This window comes from Sinocyclocheilus grahami, unplaced genomic scaffold (assembly GCF_001515645.1).
Source record: "Sinocyclocheilus grahami isolate Dianchi unplaced genomic scaffold, SAMN03320097.WGS_v1.1 scaffold478.1, whole genome shotgun sequence".
Taxonomy (NCBI): Eukaryota; Metazoa; Chordata; class Actinopteri; order Cypriniformes; family Cyprinidae; genus Sinocyclocheilus; species Sinocyclocheilus grahami.
Window position 1 is genome coordinate 211,511 of NW_015505657.1, and position 21,488 is coordinate 232,998.

A 21,488-nucleotide genomic window follows, 5' to 3' on the forward strand; every position below is an offset into this window, starting at 1 on the left:
CTGATGAGTTTTTACAGTGAAGGCAGGGAGAAGAAGCATGGCACACTGACAGGCGCTGGCTAAATTGGGTCATATTGCATCATAGTCATAAGCTCACAGGAGCCCCTCACTGTGAAAGCATCACCCGGCAGCAGCTCCTTGGCACTCGCTACGATCTCAGCAGCGCTTGGAAGTTTTTCAGGTCCCTGTTGGGACAGAAAATCTGAAGCGTGTTGACTGAAATCCCCTTCATGACCAAACCCTTGTAAAATCTCCCCCCTCTTTAAACGATATCACTTTCGATCGAGTCAATGATGGCAGAGCTGCCGGGCAAGGCAGTGACAGAAACAGAGCGAGAGAGAGAGAGAGAGGTAAAGACTGAGAAAGAAAGTGTAACAGTAGCAGGGGGTCGGTGGAGAGCAGGTATCGGCCTCCACACTACCGCAGAGACAGCTCAATGATGCCGGGAGCGAGACTTACCGCTCTGTAGGGTCTGTCTGCCTCCTGATAGCACACCCAGAGGCAACGTCCCAGTGGGGGTCAAGCCCTTTAACTGCAACACACTCTCATTCTCCTCTCTGAAAACACACCCACACACACGGTTAAGGGATAAAAAAATCAGCTACAGTTTGGCTTCAAACAAAGTGTCCTGATGAATATTTTCATGAAAGCATCATGTTTTAAGTTGACTTTCTGCATTTATGTCAAACAAATAATGACAAAGTAATGTGTCCATGGAAAATATTTTAATATATATATAAAAAACACATATATACACACAGTAATAGTCAAATTATCTGATCTTTTAAGGAGACTTATTGACCTTACATTTCTAAAAGAAATAAATAAATAATATACATACATATGTACCATATGTATTATATTTACACATTATAAAAATAATACATATATGAGATAGATACAGAGAGAAAGACAGATAGATAGATCTACCTGATATGTATTATTCATATTTTATAAACCTCTCTCTGATACTATTTGCATCAAATGCTGTTGCTTATGCTTTTAAAGAATAGGGCCACATCTCTGATGTGCAGAACAGAGTGTGCGTGTAAAATCCTTGGCCATGAGGGATTTGTACGTTAAGTGTATATATTCACCTAAGAACAGAGAAAACTCTGGCCATCTTGCCAATGGCACGAATCTTATTTCGGATCACCTCCTTGCGGACTGCCGGGGTGCCACCTGCCACAAACATGCACAAATAGGGAGGGACAGAGAAAAAGAAAAACAGTGCGAGGGAATGTTAGGGTCTAGTTTTATTTATGGGAATAATTTAGCTGTATATCTGTCAACTTGAAACCTTGTACATTTTATGGACTACTTTAATCAACATCATTATCTGCACACTAGTCCTATCTCATGGCAAGAGTCAAACGTACTACAGATCAAACGAGCCATTACATCCTGAACTCCCATAAGGAATAAATAAACCCCATTTCAAAACTCAAAGGCTCACAGACACACAGAGGAAGTGTGTCAGGCCAAGTTAAAATTATGCACCATTCAAAAAAAAAAAGAAAAAAGAAGGACAAATCAAATGGGCATCAAGAACAGTAAATGGGTCACTGTATTCCTTCATGACAGCTCAGATGTGGGGTGGGGGGTGTTCAGAACGGGTTCATCTGGTTTCATTACAGCAGAAGAGGCATCACTGTACTTCACGGCTCTTGTGTTAAGAGCAGTAATTCATTTTAAATTACTGAAGTGACTGAATGGAGACACAGGTTGCCTCAGCTTAGGTAAGCCGCTAAGGGCAATGCATGTCTGGGTAGAAGGTTAGCAATATATTTGATTCACTGATAACTGACATCAAAAAGAACATGCTTTGAAGGCATTCATGAAGTATAAAACAAGCACTGTTTATGTACTTCCTTTCTCTGCAGTTTTGCATCTTCATAATAGAGCAGGAAGCCCATTTAAATCACACAATTAATGCTGAGTTCGTATTTAAAGCAACTTGCACTCAAGAATATAGTGTCCTAAATAGAAATATATGGGTTATGCGCTGAGGACTAATACACACTAATCAGAGAACTATTATTTGATGAGAAAAGGGGCATGCTGGTATATTTAACAGAGCTGAAATTCATGTTGAGAAGACAAAAGAAATCAAAGAAAGGAGACATTTAAGTGATGAGGTTAACGAACCACACTTTATACATTTTAATTGAAGTAAATGTTTATCATTGAAGTTCCTAAATAGGAAATAAAAAACTGGTAACACTTTGGTATAGGGACCAATTCTCACTAGTAACTAGTAGCTTATTAGCATGTCTATTATTAACGTATTGGCTGTTTATTAGTACTTATAAAGCACATATTCTGCATGACCATATTCTACATCCCTAATCCTACCCAATACCTAAACTTAACAACTACCTTACTGACTATTAATAAGCAGCAAATTAGGAGTTTGAGGCAAAATTCATAATTTTGTTAATAGCAAGAATTTGAACCTTAAAATACTGTTTCAAGGTGGTAAACCGTATACAATTTATTTTTGTGAATTACACTACGATTCAATTTCTTCATTTTGAAAAAAAAAAAAAAATACTTCCTCAGAAATTTGATTAATAATGACAGTAAAGACTTGTTTTAAAATATTACAAATAAATGCTGCTGATGTGAACTTTCCTTTCATCATATTAGAATGTTTCAAATAGATTAACTGTTACAGTAACTGTAATGATATTTCACAATATTACAGATTTTATTTATTTTTTTATATCCTCAACCTCTATAAGACCACAGTGGGGCTCAATTGAATTTATCTGGGGTTTACAAAAAGCTACAATGCAACAAAAGTGCCAAACACAGACACATCCAATGTTCTTACCTTCACATGTGTCGTCTCCCTCGGACATGAGCTCATCATCTGAGCAGATGTTTAACACGTTGACCAGCATCTCTGTTACTGAGAGCAAATGAGAGAAGACCAACTTTAAAAACGCTTTTTAAAAACCATACTTCTACTATTAATTACATGCTTAGGCTTTAAAACTATCTAAATCACATGCTTCATACAGTAGTTTTCAACATATGATCATTATGTACAGATTAGGGTTATGCCAATAGAAGATTGTATCGTGTATCGACGATAGTCAGAGATATCGCCTGTGGCTGATGCTTTTGACAATTATTATTAGGCTAGTAATACTCTCTAATTAATATTAGGGCTTATTTGTTGCATTATATTTATTTTTCCTTGTTTTTACAGTATTGCCAATTATAAGCAATCACACACGATTATGTTGAGCTTATGAATGCATCGGCCAATCAGAGGCGTTCAGATGAGCCATCGCTGAAACAGCAGAGTTCCATTGTTCAGCGTGCACAATCCCTGACTGAATTCGGACTCGCAAATTCTCTCATCTTAAACAACAGTGCAGATGTACGTGCGATGTAAGTATAAGAGATTTATTCATCATACAGTGTACACAGCTTCACTAATTATAATGGGAGTGTTTTTAAAGTGCATAAACTCGTGCTAGGCCGAGCTTGTGATGATGTTCTTTGGTAATGTCATGTTCTTTGCTCGTTTTCTGTAGCTGCTTTTTTGAATAACTGAGGAAATGTAAGCATTATAATTAGTAACTTAATGTTTCTATTAATTTATGTTAAATACAAATTCAGTCATATTAAAAACATTAGGCTGCTTTTAGCCTTACGCTGGAGTTGGTTCACTTTCAGGCAGAGAAACGAAGTAAATAAATAATTTAATAAATTAGCACGACAATATCACATATCGGCGATCTCACAGGCTGACGATAGGATGATGTGAAAATTGAGCATATTGCCCAACACTAGTACAGATATGCATTTGGTTACTCCATCCAGACAATTTGTCTGAATGTTTCCTCGAGGATCAATAAACCATCAGAATTGATGCACAGTAAAACTCATTTCTAAAACCACATCCCATAATTGTGCAAATGCATTTCTGATGTCAAAATCAATGTAAAAAAAAAAGATTACGCCGTTCCCATTTGCTCTTTACCTTTCTCCCCGACGAAGGGCAGTGACCACGTGAACACGTCCATGAAGTTGGGCAGCCAGTACGGGTGAGGAGAGCAATTGAACTGCCGGATGTTCATGACGTTGTTCTCGTATTTCAACACAGCAGCTTGAGGGGTTAAAGAATCAAAAAGAGGAGTCAGAAATCCTGAGAGACTTTAAATAATAATAAAAAAAAAAAAAGAGCTATGTATATCTGGACTGCATGAATTTATTGCATAAGGCCAATAGCATAAGGGAAAAAATTAAACAGCTCAGCACAATGGCACGTGCTCAAAACTGTCTTAAGAGCTCTTACCTTTATTGTTATACACATCTAAGTAGTTTGGTGCAGAGAAGATTGTGATTAAAGAGGGGAAGCCTGTCGTCTGACTTTTTCTGTACATTCGATACCTAAGGGGGTCAGTGAAATGGGACAGACATTGTCAGTAAGAGCTGTTTGCATTCGGTTCAGAGCAGTCTGGTTTATGAGTGTGGTGTGCAGTGTACTCACCCTGCGTCTTGGGCTTCATGTGCTCTTATAACTGACAACAAGTTATTATTCATCAGAAAGTCACACACTGCAGGGTAACTATTAAGAGACGGAGAAAGAGGTGTAATTAGCGATTCCAGCAGTCCATCAGTCAGAACGGCATGACTAACATTGAGAGGTGCGACTGTGAACGGGGGACTGCGTAGGCAGCTATCAAATAAATGTGCATGTGGGCAGACTGTCAGCTGGAGTACCTGTAGAAATAGGAACATCCTCTCACACTGTTGTGACAAAAGTGCTCAGAGCTCTTTTCGCTGCCGTAGTCCTCGCCAGGGTCAGACCACAGCAGGTCGCACATCGGCCCGAAAGCTGGAGGCTCTTTAAACCTGTCTAACTGCAGCACAACAGTGCAAAACAATCAGAACTCAAAAACACAGCATTTCTGTTCTGCAGCACCATCTAATCCATCACCGCAACAAAACATATTCAATCCGTTCACATTTGCTTAAAATGTACAAATCAGTGACAGATTTTTAATGGCGTTAAGTAATTATTAAAAGCACTTAGCAAACCATCATCTAATCAAAGCAAATATTAATAAGGAAATAACTAGATAAGCATTTTATGGACTGAAAACAAATAGACCAAAAAGTGTTTCAACTAAATATGCATTTACACTAGAGATGTAACAATATTACCAATTTCGTGGTATCGCGATAGCAAAACTGCCTCGATATTATCATGGTCACATGACGATATGAAACGATAGGTCTTGCAGGCAAAAAGTGTAGTTTTTAAAATATATTTTAACTTCTTATTCTAACATAAAAGGTTAGAAAATAAGTGGTTTTGGCCATTATGCTTTGACACAGTATGTCAAACAAACTAAAACTGAAAGCACAATATGGCTTAATCCCTTCATCAAGTCTGTTTGCGCTGCGTGTTTCAAAGCCAAACGCGCACTTCGTTCAGGCGATCAGCTCGAGATCCGTTGTTTTCCGGGCCTCAGAACGGCTCCGTTCACGGTGAATGAATGCAGTGAACTCATTTATTGCACGTGCTGTGAGTTTAGCGTGCTTTTTGGGAACGCAACAGCCACCAGTTAGGCTTTATTTTCGCAGCAGATGATTACAGCATTTCACTAGATTTGTAGTGAGACACGTTTTTGTACGCATGTTTTCACTGAAGCTGGAGTTTTCCTTGAAAATTAAAGCTCTACTGCCATTTCCGTCAAAATAAAAGCTTAAAAGTGCAGTATGAATTTCTGACAGCTAGCGGTTTAAATGCAGTCCAAATTCAAAATATCTCTTTCTAGTGTAGAAATTAGGAAAGTAGTATTGTAATTTCCCTACTGTAGTGTAAAGCAAAAATAATATACCTATGAAAGTCATTCATTTATTTTGCAGTCCATTTGTTTTACAATATATGACTATTACTGTCATTTTTGTTATTATTATTAATATATTCGAATTTGCTTTGCTTCTGAAAACACCAGTGTGAATGTAATTTAGACTGAGACGGTATATGCGAAAAAGAGGATTGAGTCCCCTTTAAAGCTCAGGTACAACTCAATTCACTGTATTTTTTCTTAAGTTTTCTTAGTTAAGAGTTCTTAAAGGGTTAGTTCACCCAAAAATGAAAATTAGCATATGAATTACTCACCCTCAAGGCATCCTAGGTGTATATGACTTTCTTCTTTCAGATGAATCCAGTCGGAGTTATATAAAAAAATGTCTTTGATCTTTCAAGCTGTTTAACAGCAGTCAGCGGGTGTTGCAGTGCATCAGTCCAAAAGAAGTGAAATAAAGTGCATCCATCCATAATAAAAAGTGCCTTACACGGCTCTGGGGGGTGAACAAAGGCCTCCTGTAGCGAATCGATGCGTTTTTGTAAGAAAAATAACCATATTTAAAACTTAATCAATTTAATCTAGCTTTCGCTCACTGTTGTACATGGAAGCAGCTCCAGGCGGATGATATATGGAGGTCGGCTTTGCGAATGCGCCGCTCAGAAGTGACAAATGCGGAAGCGCAGGGGAGAGATCAAAACAAAGGTCACGAATTAGAAGCACAAAACGAGGATTTGTATAGAAGAATGTCGGAGGATTTTGATATAAGCCAAGAGGAGACTGGTTTTGCTTTGCTAAAATAAGGAAACTTTGCTTCCTTTGCTCCTGTTAACTAGTGGTTCAACGGATCACAAATCTCACGGTTCGGATCACATTACGGTTTTTGACCCACGGATCAGATCATTTTTTGGATCAGCAAGAAAAGAAAAATATTTCAATTTAACTTGCTTTCCATTTATTACTTAAAGCGAAGTACTTCTTTGATACCACAGCAAATACTACTAGATTAACTAAGAAAGTTCAAACATGATTAAAGAGACAAGAGAACAGCCAGTAAAAATAAGAAAAAAATACACAAATTGCAAGCATAGATAAATACAACAGAATATGTTACAAATAAAACAAGGTTGGTAGTATTCAAATACAGAAAAGTAATAATTAGGGAAAATAATACTGCATAGTGTTCACTGTATAAAATTAAATATAGATTTTTATCACAGCTGTTTTGTTGTTTGATGATCATTAATAACAGCAGCAGTATTTATAGGCCGCTGTCCCTTTAAGACCTGATGCATGGATCCAATATAATGATACACATCACATCTGATTTCTTTCTCCGCTGTTTTCATTCACTTGAGACATAACTGACTGCATTTACCTGAATGATTGTCGAGATGGGTATTTTGTCATAATTTTATGTGTCTGTTCAGAGGATTCAGAAGAGGATTCAGTTCGGTGTTTCGTGCCATCTGAAATGCGTGCGCGCGCTTAATGTGTGTTCATGTGTGCGGCTGTGCGCGTAGAGAACAGCGCACGAGTAACGAATCGAGTTCCTTTTCGCCTTTTCTCTCTGGAATTGTTTAAAATTCTCTTGCTTGTGTAAATATGAACAAATGATAAACTTATACTCTATTATGGTTAAATTTTGCAATGAATCCGCGGATCACATCCTTGCCGAACCGTGGGGCTTGGTCCGTATGGATCACGGATCAACTACGATACGTTTAACTACTACCGTTAACAAACGTTGGTTTTCACAAGACTCACGCATGCGCAATGCCGACATCTTACATCATCTAACCAGAAGCTGCTTCTGTGTACAACTGTTGGCGCAAACTAGATTAAAGTGATTATTACATTTTGAATATGGATATGTTTCTTACAAAAACGCATCAATTCGCTACAGGAGGCCTTTGTTCAGCCCTCGGAGCCATGTGAGGCACTTTTTATTATGGATGGATGCGCTTTATTTCACTTCTTTGGGAAGATCAAAGTCAGTTTTTAATATAACTCTGATTGGATTCATCTGAAAGGAGGAAGTCATATACACCCAGGATGGCTTGAGGGTGAGTAAATAATGGGCCAATTTTCATTTTTGGGTGAACTATCCCTTTAATTCTGACTCTCAAAGCGCATTATATAAAGTAATTTAACTTTAAAATTTACAAAAAAAAAAATTCTTCAATTCTTCATTTGCCTTTTTTTTTATATTGCAATACATATCGTATCGTGGACTTCATATCCTAACCTAGGGCTGGACAATAATTCAATATCAATATGTATCGCGATATAATTTTTTTCAATAACGGTGATATGATTTTTAAACACATTTCCGATATACATTACCAGTGTTTCCCATACATTGGTTTATTTGTGGCATTTGACTTCGTTGAATAAACATGAGCACTGCACGTTTCAAAATCAAAACGCGTCATGGGTGTTTTATATGAATGTATCTCTGAAGGGAACCAACTGTCTTCAGAATAGTTTAGACTGTATAAAATAAGTGCTTTCTATTTGAATATATTTTAAAATGTAATTTATTCATTTGATCATAGCTGAATTTTTAGCATCATTAGGCCCACTCCAGTCTTCAGTGTCACACGATCCTTCAGCAAAATATTATCAATATTTAAAACAGTTGAGTACATTTTTTCAGGATTCTTTGATGAATAGAAAGATCCAAAGATCAGCATTTATCTGAAATAAAAAGGTTTTGTAACATTATACACTATATCATTCAAAAGCTCTTTTTAAAAAGTATATTATAGAAATTATTACTTTCTTTTATAGGAGTAAGTTTCATAGAGTTGGCAAATTAATTTTTCATAAGTTTGTAGGTACAGACATCTGTCGTGGCCGTTCTTGGCCGTTTTTATGAGGCTTTTTTAATAGTGTTCATATCGGTATTATATCGTATCGACCGAAATTAAGAAATATATCGTGATATAAATGTTGGCCATATCGTCCAGCCCTATCCTAACCCTAATAAAATAAATCGGTTGACTGAAAACAAGGCAACCATCCTGAACATCTATTTTGTTGTAATTATATAATAATAAAGTAACCATTTTAAATGAAACACAAGTTAAGAATATATTTATTTTTTATTATTTTTATTACTATTTATGTAGATCATCATATTTATATAAATCATTCATTATTATAATAAATGTAAGTGTTTACATATTAAATAATAATACTATTATTAACAATAATAATAATGAATATGAATGGCTCAGGATGGTTGCTAGTTGTCTAACAACTGATAATTTCGAATGGTGAAGTAGAATAGTGAGTTTATAGAGATTTTGAAGCTATCTTTTTTTTTAGATTGAATATTCTTAGCTGCAGTGCTTTAAAAGGAGACCAGTTTAAAGATGTAACTTCTCAGAGAGGGTTTCAGCATCTTGCTGCGCTTTAGCTGTACAACTCCCTCCGAGAAGTTGCATGTCTAAATTCATTCCCTTTAAAGAATCATCACAACAGCGAAACAAGCATCACCTTCATAAATTCAGCACCTTCCAATACTGTCCTACCATGAGTATGGCACACACACAATACAACAGCCCCACATCTTTCTTACTTTCCGGATGTCGTCGAGGCAGGTGACCTCGGGGGACAGGCCTCCGTGAACGCACAGGAACTGCTGGTTGAGCAGAGCGGCCAGGGGAAGGCAGTCAAAGGCCTCCATGCAGGCGTCATACACGCGCTCCGAGTACTTAATCTTGCCTGCGATGAGAGAACCACAATAAAAAACACCCATGTATCTCCAAACAGGCGCAAGCGGAGTGAATGAGCTTTTCAAGCCAAGGCTGTCACACCGTCCGCTTGACATATCACAGTAATGCTGGGTGGGTGAGGGCAGCCCGGGGCTTGCCAACTTTCCAAGGCTGAAGGAATAGATGGAGGAGGAGGATGTCGTATGCCTTGTTAGGTGATGTTGCAGCAGAACCGTGTGCTAATTGGGATGACCTGATGAAAGCAGCGCGGCGGGAGGCTGATTAAAAGGAGGCTGAGGCCAGAGACAGGTTACACGTGGAACAAGGGCCGCATACCGCCGTTAAATCCTGACATTTTAGAACAGGCCAGCCGTGCTATGTATTGTAAACAGCAGCACTGACAGATGAGAAACAGGCTGCCTTGTGATGAGCAAAGAACAACACTGCAATGAGCCAGCAAGTGGTGAAGTAGCACATCATTATCAAAGGCCCTTTGATTAGCTGGACTGAGAAACAGCCAGCCTCGAACTAGGCTGCCAAGATTCTGCTGATCTAAACAGGAATGCCAGTCCATTGGCTGGTTCCTGATTGGCTAAATTAGGGAGTTTTCATTGGAGAGTTTTTGGTGGAGAACCTCAGATTCATTTGACCTCAGAGTTCCGTTTGTTTTGTTAACATGATTTGAAGTTCAACGTTTTGTTAGCTATCAGGTCTGCAACTAACGATTAGTTTGATAATTGATCAAACTGTATTTGATTAGATTAAAAAGCCAAACCTTATTTTCTGTAATGTATTGAACAAACTAAAATAAATGTATATATTAATTCAAAATGATAAAGATTCTACTTGGTTATACACAGACTCATACCACCTAAATGTAAAAAAATAAAAACATATATTATATATATATATGTATGTATGTGTGTGTGTGTGTGTGTGTGTACACTGTATATACACATGTACACACACACACACATATATATAGAGCTGTCAGTTTAACGCGTTAACTTAGTTATGAAAATAACGCGAGACTTTATACAACAGTTCAGTAAATAAGTTGATAGTGTTATATTTTAAACACAATATTGTGTGTTTTTGTTCAATTTTGCCAACAAAAATATTACCTAAAGCCACAGCAGAACTGTTGTGCGTCTGCGAGCAACACAGCGGTGTTTAGTTTTTGAATTAATCCACGTTTTGAACGAATCGTGTGAACCAATGATTCAGTAGCCCATTCACAAGCCCTGTCCCAAATGAAACCCTTTATGTGCACTTGCTGTCTTCCGGACTTACAATGGCCGCCGCATGTGCGTGTCCGTTAAGTCCACGAGACTGTAGGGTGTCCCATTTATCATTTTAGCGTTCAGAAGGGTGCTCGTGAGCGCCCCCTTTGCGGCCGTTATGCGCCCTCGATCCGCACTTCTGCCGAGCCCGCACTGGGGCAAGCTCCACAGCAGACTTCTACCCGACAGTCAAAGTGGTATTACGTCACAAAAGTGCGGACTCGGAGGAAGACCGCGAGGGTTTAGGGTGCCATTTGGGACAGGGCCATAGAGAGAGCCATTAACTTCATTCCTGAGTGAATCAGCCGTTTGAACGAATCGACTCGAAACATTTACCACCACCTGCTGGTAGTTTTAGTTTAATCTTTAGAGTATCATTTCATTTATTAAAAACATAAATAAATAAAAAACATTAAAGGGATAGTTCACCAAAAATAAATAAATAAATTGTCATCATTTACTCACCCTCATGTTGTTTCAAACCTGAATGATTTACTTTCTTTTGTACAACGTAAAATAAGTTATTTTGAAGAATGTTGGTAACTAAACTGTTTTGGTCACCAGTGACTTTCATTGCATGAACAAAATTATCTTCTTCATTGTTCCATACTTTATGTTAGGCTGTCGTAGCCTAAACATTTAATACAATAATAGCTTTAAATTATATTTTAGGGGTATTTTCACAGCCAAATTTAGTTTGTGATTAATTAGATTAAAAATTGTAATCGACTGACAACTCATATACAGGTGCATCTCAATAAATTAGAATGTCGTGGAAAAGTTCATTTATTTCAGTAATTCAACTTGAAACTCGTGTATTAAATAAATTAAATGCACACAGACTGAAGTAGTTTAAGTCTTTGGTTCTTTTAATTGTGATGATTTTGGCTCACATTTAACAAAAACCCACCAATTCACTATCTCAACAAATTAGAATATGGTGACATGCCAATCAGCTAATCATACAGCGGTTTAACATTTTGTGTTGTGTGTATGTGTGTGTATATAAGAAATATTGATATTTTTTCTAAAAGTTTTACATCCTGCCCAATTTTGAATTTTAACATTCAGTTAAGAGTTTTGAATGTATATATCTTTAAAAAAAATCAAAATCTTGCTCAATGTTTTCCTCCAAACATTGTGCAAATTGAAGACTAAAAAAGTAAATAGAAATTAGCTATTATTTGTATTGTATTGACTATGATATAAATTGCTAAGGTTTCAAATAAACTGTCCAAAATAACAGTTTTTCAATGATTAATTAATAATAGTAATAATAACCCACACACTTTAATCATAGTAAAATGTAACATTGTAAAAACAAGGGCTGAGAAAACTACATAGTGACAGCTGGAAGCAAAGTTACATTAGCCAAAATATTTAATAAACACCTAAGTCGATGAGGGATTTATATAACTTGCTGAATGAAGGGTGTTACAATTTTGCACAGCCTCTGTGTGGGTCTGCTGATCATCAGCTGCTGGTGGAAATCAGGCAGCCATTCGATGTGCGGGTTTCAGTTAGCTGTCAGTGTTTGTCATGACTGGGCTGATGGCTGATGTAAATCTAAGTGGGGAGTGAAGAGCCCTGACGAGCGCTGAGGGACGTGATTGAGCTCTGTGCCTGCGGCCCGTCATCCAATACTCCCCTGACACCATCTCTCTCGGGATGCCACGACGGAAATGGGGAAAAAATTGCCATGACAGACTTGAATGATAGGATGTGGCAAAATCTCATTTCATTCTCTTGATAACGTTTACACACACACGCTCTGAGTTTCTAAAGAGCTGAGCTTACATTCTTGTTTAAAGGTGAAATACTCCGTGAGATGCCGACACTCGTGGTTGCCTCTGAGGAGGAAGAGGGTGGTCGGGTGGTTGATCTTCAGGGTCCACAGATAGAGCACACACTACAGATGCAAACAGAAAAAGCGTGTCACAAAAACACAACACACAATAGCAATGCTATCATATATCCCTATTCTGTTTCACACAATTGTGCTGATACTTCAGTTTTTGTGTGTGTGTGTGTGTGTGTATGCATATCATTTCCTAGAGCTCAAATAATGAAAATCCAGGTCACTGAAACTTTGAAACCAATTTTTCTCTGTGTGGTCAGAGTCGTTTTTGAAGCACTAAACTAGACATCCTGCAGACTAGGTCTGTCTTGTACATTTGGTGACATTTTAATCTTGATACATCTATGAAAACATGATGACAGTATATTGAATTGTAACATACACATTTCACATTATAAAATAGTTGCATTTACCCAGTGCTAAGTTTCAGTATGGACCATGTGTTCCAGTAGAAATGGAAAAATATGTTCAGTTAAGCCTAAACAAACACAATACTGCTGAACACAATCATTAGTGTTCTGCAGTGTTGGGAGTAACGCATTACAAAAGTAATAATATTACAGTAGTATATTACGTTTTGCTGTAACGCAGTAATATAACGCATTACTAATAAAATTTGGGTAATATTATTACTCGTTACAATCTCAGTAACGCAAGTTACAACAACAACATATTTTAACTTAATTAATTGAATTTACCAATACCGCAAAACAGCACCAGAGAAAAAATTCCAAGGGTGAAATAGTTTGTCTATCTTCTGTTGCTGGAATTAGATGGTTGAGATGACTGCAGAGACGGATTCTACATTTGTGAGATGGACACACTCCTGTTATTTTCAGTTTATCGGAGAAAAGGATAAGAATGCTTAGCAATATGTGCGACACCAAACTCTCAACATGGAGAAATAGCACGAGTAAAACCTGGAAACACCTGGACTAGTGCCACTAACACCAAGCTATCGGAGAGAGCTGCGGGGTCGGAGAGGAGGAAAAAGGCGGCGGACGAGCGCAGACAAGCAACAAAAATTAAGTTGAACTAAAAATAACAAAATCTGTTTTTGTTAAATCATAGTCTACATGTAAAATGAATGAATATGCGAAACATTTGACTTAAATAGCCTAATTAACAGATTAACAAAACGAAAGGAAAAGACAGAGATATGCTGCTGAGTTTGGTTCATAGGCTATTTGTGTGGCGCGGCGCTCTACAAAAGTCCACGGAAAGGAAACCGAGATGACAAATAAAAGTAAACACATTGCAGTTTCGAATGATCTGTCTGACCAAAGATGACGGAATATTTTTTTGTTGTTTGTTTCTGCTGTTCGATCGCGCCGGCGCCTCATGCACACACAGCATTGCAAACGTTGCAGGCTGTTCATTATCAGAATAAAATACAGTCAACCAAACATATAGATACACTGGTTCATTTAAATAGTGCGTACTGCGTAGTCGCTACAATCGGTGCCGTTCAGCCTGAGCTCGGGCCAAAGACACATTTGCTCATGTGACGAGGATGTTTTTAAGTGCGTTATAAGCCTGGTTTACATAATAAACAATAGTTTAGCATTCAAATACATCGCAAATATGGACACATTTAACTGGATTAATGCCGAATGAGAGAGGCAGGCTGCACGACAACGCTGTTTGCTTTTAGTTTCGCATTGAATTAGCCTCCAGGATGTTTTTGTTGGGGGTGCTAAGGGGGGGCTTAACAGTTCAGGGGTGCTAAAAAACTAATTAAACTGAGTGAAAATAATGAACACCTATAAGCTTCAGCATACAAATTCAGCCACCTTGTGTTTTTTATATACAGCAGCTTCGAAAAAGGCATAGTTTAGATTTTTTTTTCTTCTGTGGTATAAACTTCTCATATGCCACTGTTATTAGTGATATAACTTTAATGCCAACTGCCAAATATGACACTTGCAAATTAATAAAATTTATGAACACACACATAGAAAAGTAGGGATTTTTTAAATTTAAAAAATATATATATTTTTTACACATCTATTTAGTAATTTTTTCTGACCATCAAGTGTCAGTCACTTTCAATGCCAACTGGCAGGAAAACATGGTAAATTCTAACCATTTTTTACAATAGATAAAGTGCCGACAATTCATACAACTATTTCCACACAGTGGCCTCCCCGAGCTGAGATCATGTGTCGTCATATCATGTGTCGACGATAGCCAGAGATATTGTCAAAACAAAGCATCAAAAATTGGCAATATTAAGAGGATTTAGCATTTCCAAGTCATGTAGGCCCATTACGTTCTTCTTATTATTAGGCCTATTATTATTATTAGGTTACTTTTATTATTAAATTACATGAAATTATTGCGCCGCAATAATTTCATAGCACATTACCGTATGGCGCGCTGTGAGGATAATTAAAATTTAGGCTATTAGCTTAGGCTACTCCTCATTGAAAATGTTTTTTTTAAGTTTTTTTAAACAGGTCTATTCATTTATACAATTTAATTATAGGCCTATAATTCAAATTATTAACACTGCAGTCATCAATGAAAATTAAGAGCAGCTTTATTTCATCCACAGATTTTCGAAAACAACCTGTTTAACGTGAAATACGTTTCTTCTCATGTTTTTCACTATACGGGCCACAAGAGAAATATTAAGGGAATAATTTAAGACAGTTATATACCATCATCAGCCTATATTGAAGTAATTTTGTCTCTTGTTGTCTCAGAGAATAATGCAGCGTTAGAAATCTCCGTCAGTTTTTTTACTTTCTCTATAGTGAATTGACTGACGTTCACCGGCATAACTCTTGCGCACAGTTTGCGCGTTGCTTGCTTGTGTTGCTTGACCCCGCCCCCATAATATCAATCGTTTATAGGCCACATATTAGGCAAATATTTTTTTGGTTTATTTTTTTTTATGTTAATGAAAGTGACACCAAAAATAAGAGAACATCATTAGGAAATCCTTGTGGGGACTGTGCCGGTGCTAAGCAAGTTTCTGATGGGCCCCGTCAAGCCCCGCCCCTAGCGCAGCCACCGATTAGCCTAATTCGTTTTGGCTTGTTTAGAAACTTATGTTTTTCATTCTTGTTTTCTTCTGAAACCGTTCAAAATTCAATATGGGGTGCTGTGTGTACATTAATGAGGAAAAAAAATTAACTTAAATGATTTTAGCAAATGGCTGCAATATAACAAAGAGTGAAAAATTTAAGGGGGTCTGAATACTTTCCGTACCCACTGTATAACGCATTACATTTTGGAAGTAACTTGCCCAACATTGGTGTTCTGATTCAGCTCAAACTAATATTCTGGAAAACCACGACACAGCAGGTTCAGAGTTTAAGAGGATTATACCTCCATTACTCCTGATATTTTATTAAAGGAATAGATCACCGAAAAATGAAAATCATTGTACAACACACTAGAATATACGGTATGCAATTTTTCTTTAAGCATTGGATACTTTAATGACTGACTTCATTTGCCACTGCGGCGGCATAAAGAGCACACTGTCGAATTGGGGCTGACTTGTCCTTCCATTTCAAACAGACATATCAATAAATATTTTTTTAAATAATTTAGACATTTTTACACAAAACTGGATGCAATTTTTTTATTATTATTATTGTGTATTTATTTTTTCCAAGATGACAACTGGACCAATACACACTGTTTTCTATGAAGTTCTGTTATTTACACTTGTCACTAAAGTAAATTAACATTTAATGAAAAACTAATTACAAAAACACATCCAGGTAAATATATTGCTAAAAATACTTTTTTTGTTGGGTTGGTAAAGAGTGAGAAAAAAATCCTTGACATACACATTGACGTCAACGGAGTTTGATTTTTTTTTTTTAAATGCATACTTTTATGCAATAATGCATTAAATTGTTCAAAAGTGAGAGTAAAGATAGTTATGTTACAGATTTATATTCAAAATAAATGCTGTTCTTTCGAACTTTCTATTCAAAGAATCATGGTTTCCACAGAAATATTGAGCAGCACAGCTGTTTGTTTTCAACATTGATCATAATCAAACTATTAGAACGACTCTGAAGGATCATATGACACTTGAGACTGTAGTTAGTAATGATGCTGAAAATTCTGCTTTGCATCACAGGAATAAATTACATTTTACAATATTTTTGGTTAACTGTATTTTTGGTCAAATAAATGCAGTCTTGAGCACAAGTGACTTCTCTCAAAAACATTTTTTACATTGTCTTACCGACCCCAAACTTGTGGACAGTAGTGTACCTTCTTTAGTAACTGTATACATTAAGTTTTCCTGAAGCAGCAAGCTAGAGTCTACCAGTGGCAGATAAGAACTTAAGAAACGGAAGCTGATGTACAATCCAAACATGCTGAACTACAAACACATCTGAGCAGACAGAGAACACTTTGCGGTGCTAAGCAAGACTATGATTTCAATCTTTTCACATCTACTTCTTTGATCATCTCTCAACCCCAAGCTCTGAAACGGTGTAACTAACCTGCCTAAAGTTATTAATGTTTGCTTCAAATCTTAACCTGTCAGTCACTCTGCGTGCTCCATTAGCTCATCTCCACTACCCCATTAAACAAGGCTTTACAGTTCACACATGGTTAGATTATCCACAGAACTCCACTGCGTAACAGTGAACAGGATTTCGGTGTTAATCTGCAGAATACACAATTCTTTCTCCATCCTCCGAGGAAGGATACTCTGCGTTTAGGTTGCAGTTATCTTTAAAGAGGCCCAGCAGTTGTCTGTTTCATCAAGCCCTACACTGAAAGAAACACTGAAAACGAAGTGCTGGGTGTCAGGGTGGGGCAAAGTCTGGTGGTGTAACCTACGAAAGTGTTTGATGACTGCAGCGTCCCAGTCAGAGGGCATTAGCAGGTGGTGTGGCGGATGACTGAAGTTCAGTGCTTTGTGGTCTGTGATGTCCAGGGAGGGAGTAGGAACTCAGCGTGGCCTTTGTTGTGAAACACACACGCTCTCTTTCTATGCATCTCAAGTGGACCCTCAGCTGTGTTTGATGGTATTGAGCAGCGGTGTGTCCGCTCTCTTACGCCGCTTCTTTTAACCATGACATTTCTCCCGTCCCTGAACTTTGCAACCAAAGCGTGGTGCAGAGATGGAAGCTTTTTGAGGACTTGTGCTTGCTGGCCCATTCAGAGTGACAGCAGACATCAAGGACCAATGATATAAAAGACGCCAGCTGATAAACCAGACCAGAAGTTTTCTGTAACAATTTACACGTAACTTGGATGTTGAGAAGCGCGTTTTCTCTTGCCTGCAGGATGGCGGGATCAATAATCCTTTAATGCCATCTGCTTCATCATTGTGGCTGCTTAAAGATGATACAGTGTTACAGGCAGAGGTGACATGCTGATTGCATCATCACAGTGCATGCTGGTACAACAGAGGCTGTTTGAATTGTACTGCCACATGGCATTCTCTGAGGGCCAAGTTATATTAAATGTGAACGTCTCAGTTGTCCAAAACGAGCAAGATGTGTTTATTTGGCAAAGATGTGTTCAAAAGGCCTTGAAGATTCAAAAGACTTTGTATAGAAACTATAAACAGATTTAAAACAAAACTAGCCTCTTAAAAAAAAAAAAAAAAAAAAAAGAATGCTCTGGATTCAAAACAAAGTTGGCTCTATTGACAACTTTTGTAGCAAGCTAGTGATGCACCATTCTTTTTTTTACAGAAACAAATGATTTTTGGCTTTATATTTTGGATAAATAATTTTTTGGGGGTAGTTAAACTTGGTATGCATTTGAGGTTGTTGTGTTCTCAGGTGATCAATTAAACCAGTTATATTACTGTTAAGTTTGCAGCTAGAATATAAATCCTTTATGTTGTACGTTCAATAAAATGTGAGTATTTTAATGTTTTTCCCTGTTTTGCTCCATAGACCCCAATTGTAAGTGCATTACTGAACTGAGGAGCAAGCTGAGATCATTTTCTATGGTAATCGACAGCATGACACTGATACTGCTGATCTTAATATGTAATGCGTATTGAGAGCTTAATATGTATTGAACTTGTAGCATTCCTTTAATTATGCCTATTTAGGCATTACAACACAGAAACAGTTGTTTACCACTTAACCCTATTTTACATAACTTGCGAACATTACATTTACACTCACCTCAATACTGAAATAGCCTCGATCCACATAGTCTCCCAAAAATAGATAGCGTGTATTGTGAGGGGAACCCCCCACCTCAAAGAGCTTCATCAGGTCAAAAAACTGCCCATGGACGTCTCCGCACACTGAAGACAGAGACAAAACACGTCAAGACAAACACTTGAAGTTGAAACAACAAAAACAGTGACATCATTGAAAGGATGGGGCCAAAACAAAAACATTGGAGAACATCGTAGAAAGAAATGAAGAAATATCAGACATTGAGTACACGCAAGGAGGTCAAGGACATGTCTTTATGAGCTCAAGATGGGAGAAGAAATCTTAAAGGGATAGTTCACCCAAAACTGAAAACTCTGTCATTAAATACTCACCCTCATGTCGTTCCAAACCCGTAAGACCTTTGTTCATCTTTGGAACACAAATTAAGATATTTTGTGCACAAGTATTCTCGTATCTTCTTAAAATTACGGTTGAACAAATGATGTCACATGGACTATTTTAATGATGTCCTTACTACCTTTCTGGGTCTTGAACGTCCCTTTCTATGCAGGGTCAGAAAACTCAGATTTCATCAAAAATATCTTAATTTGTGTTCCGAAGATGAACAAAGGTCTTACGGGTTTGGAATGGCATGAGCGCAAGTAATTAATGAAAGAATTTTCATTTTTGTGTGAACTATCCCTTTAAAATTTGAGCAACTGAAGGTGCACAAATATTAAAACCACTAAACGGAAGTGCACTAATACTAGGCCCACTCAAAACGGCTGAGAGAAACATATCAATAGTGGTCGCTAAAAACAGGATGTGGCCAAACCAACCCTATTTGTGCTAAAACCTCCACAAGGTAAAAGGTTTTAGGCAGAAACACCATCTCAATTATTCATGCCAAATTTCTTTGGTTTTCTCTTGCAAGCCAATTATCATGCACATAGTGCATGTTATGAAAGACATGAGAGAGTGCGGGGAGGGGGGGGGTTGAGAGAGGGGGAAGATATGGATAGACGTGCCCATTTATATCCACACACCTGTTTGTGTGTTTGCTCGAGTGTATGGCGAGTGCTGGGGGTTTCCTGTGGCCTCCACTGGGGAATTAAAGTGTGGGGGTGTGTGTGAGAGAGAGAGTCTGGGATGCAACTGTTTCTCTGACCTTTACAGAGCAACCACATTAGGGGTTGCTGTGGAAGACTAGCTCCGTATGAAAATAATCATGCTCTTCTTGCTGGCTTGAGGATTAAGTCGGGGTCAAAACTAAACCTAAAGATTAAGTATGATATCAGAGATGCCCGATCAAGTAACCGCAGAACCTTGAGGGTACTTTTATTGGTCTTAGATAACATTCTCCATGAGGGAAACCATATCGCTGTAAACTAACTCCAAGTTTATGAGAAAGCTTGTGGACGAGTACCATCACCAGTGGGCATCATGTTTTTCTGTGATTGTACGGCATTAGGTGTAGCGAAGATCCTGTGAGAACCACATCCTGGATGTAGATGCTGGTTGTGAATCATGACAGGTTTGTAGCGTCACCGCACAGTGAGTCATCAAGTGTGCAACACCCTACCCGTGATGGGGGCCTCCACTTCCAGCATGCATTTCTCATGGCGGAGGATGTTGGCGCCATCGTTGATGATGCGTAGGGCAGCGTCTTCCTCCAGGCGCCCCTCTTTCACCAGGTGGCTCTTCAAAAGCTCCACCTTGGGCTTGCCGTCCTCGTACAGCTCTTTCATGGTGAGCCGCGTTGTGGGAGGGTACGGCACTGCTGCAGGAAAGAGAAAGAAAGACTCACTTTTTTCAGTCTTGTTAGTCACAGGGAAACCCTGCTGGCAAACATTTCATACTTCAGAGAAATAATATTGTACATACAAAAAGACATTATACACGTTTTTAGCCATTTTGACTGTACAAAACGGATTACAACCTGCATATGATTCTAAACCTTTACTACTGTGAAACGTAAAGGAAGGAACATTTTGAAAAATGTCTCCAAGTTTGCTTAACCATTCAATGGGAGACACTGGGGTCTGATGTGGTTGGTTTGGACCCCACTGACTTGTATTGTATGGACAAAACAGTTATATTATTAGTATCATATAAATATTTTTCAAAATATATTTTTTTCTGCAGTAAATGACAGAATTATTGGGTGGACTATCCCTTTAAGAGACTTCTGGACCAGACCGCATGTATATTAATAAGGAAGCTAGAAAAGGCGTAACTTCCTGTATTCGGCCTGATCTGTGGTTTTATCACACTAACTGTTTTTTTTGGAGGGGGGGGACTAGGTAAGAAAACACATGGACTTTGAGGTTCTCAGCAAGGATGACGAGAGCCATCTTGGGCGGTACGAGCGATCCTAGAGAGAAAAGCCTTGGTCAAAGGGTGAGAGACGGGGCCTGAGGTCCGTTAATCATGCATGAGGACAGAATAATTACACAAGCAGGGTGACGCCGACCGTGACAGCTCTAGTTTCTATCTGTAAATAAGCCAAAAGGTCAAAACATCAAATTCACCATCAGCCTGACAGGGGTCCAAAACTTTATAGCATCAGCTGCATAACACGCTCATTTCCAGATGAAGTGCATTAGATGGTGATACGATTTCAGGGTGGGCAGGGTGTTGATGTTACCCCCTCCAAAAAAAAAAAAAAAAAAAAAACCCAAAAC

General features: G+C 38.0%; 1 protein-coding gene across 2 annotated transcripts in view; it reads right to left on the minus strand.

The window, feature by feature from the left end:
* The window catches only part of LOC107553709 (serine/threonine-protein phosphatase 2B catalytic subunit gamma isoform-like), a 30,513-nt gene that overhangs the window by 5,897 nt on the left and 3,128 nt on the right, over window positions 1-21,488 (minus strand). For both annotated transcript variants that reach the window (XM_016236025.1, XM_016236024.1), the window contains exons 2-12: window positions 20,387-20,584; window positions 18,826-18,950; window positions 12,637-12,748; window positions 9,421-9,566; window positions 4,741-4,880; window positions 4,508-4,585; window positions 4,313-4,407; window positions 3,998-4,123; window positions 2,837-2,914; window positions 1,098-1,182; window positions 460-557 (exon numbers count right to left, since the gene is read on the minus strand). In XM_016236025.1, coding sequence (XP_016091511.1) covers window positions 460-557; window positions 1,098-1,182; window positions 2,837-2,914; window positions 3,998-4,123; window positions 4,313-4,407; window positions 4,508-4,585; window positions 4,741-4,880; window positions 9,421-9,566; window positions 12,637-12,748; window positions 18,826-18,950; window positions 20,387-20,584 — 1,281 coding nt within the window. The remainder of the gene's footprint in view (window positions 1-459; window positions 558-1,097; window positions 1,183-2,836; window positions 2,915-3,997; window positions 4,124-4,312; window positions 4,408-4,507; window positions 4,586-4,740; window positions 4,881-9,420; window positions 9,567-12,636; window positions 12,749-18,825; window positions 18,951-20,386; window positions 20,585-21,488) is intronic.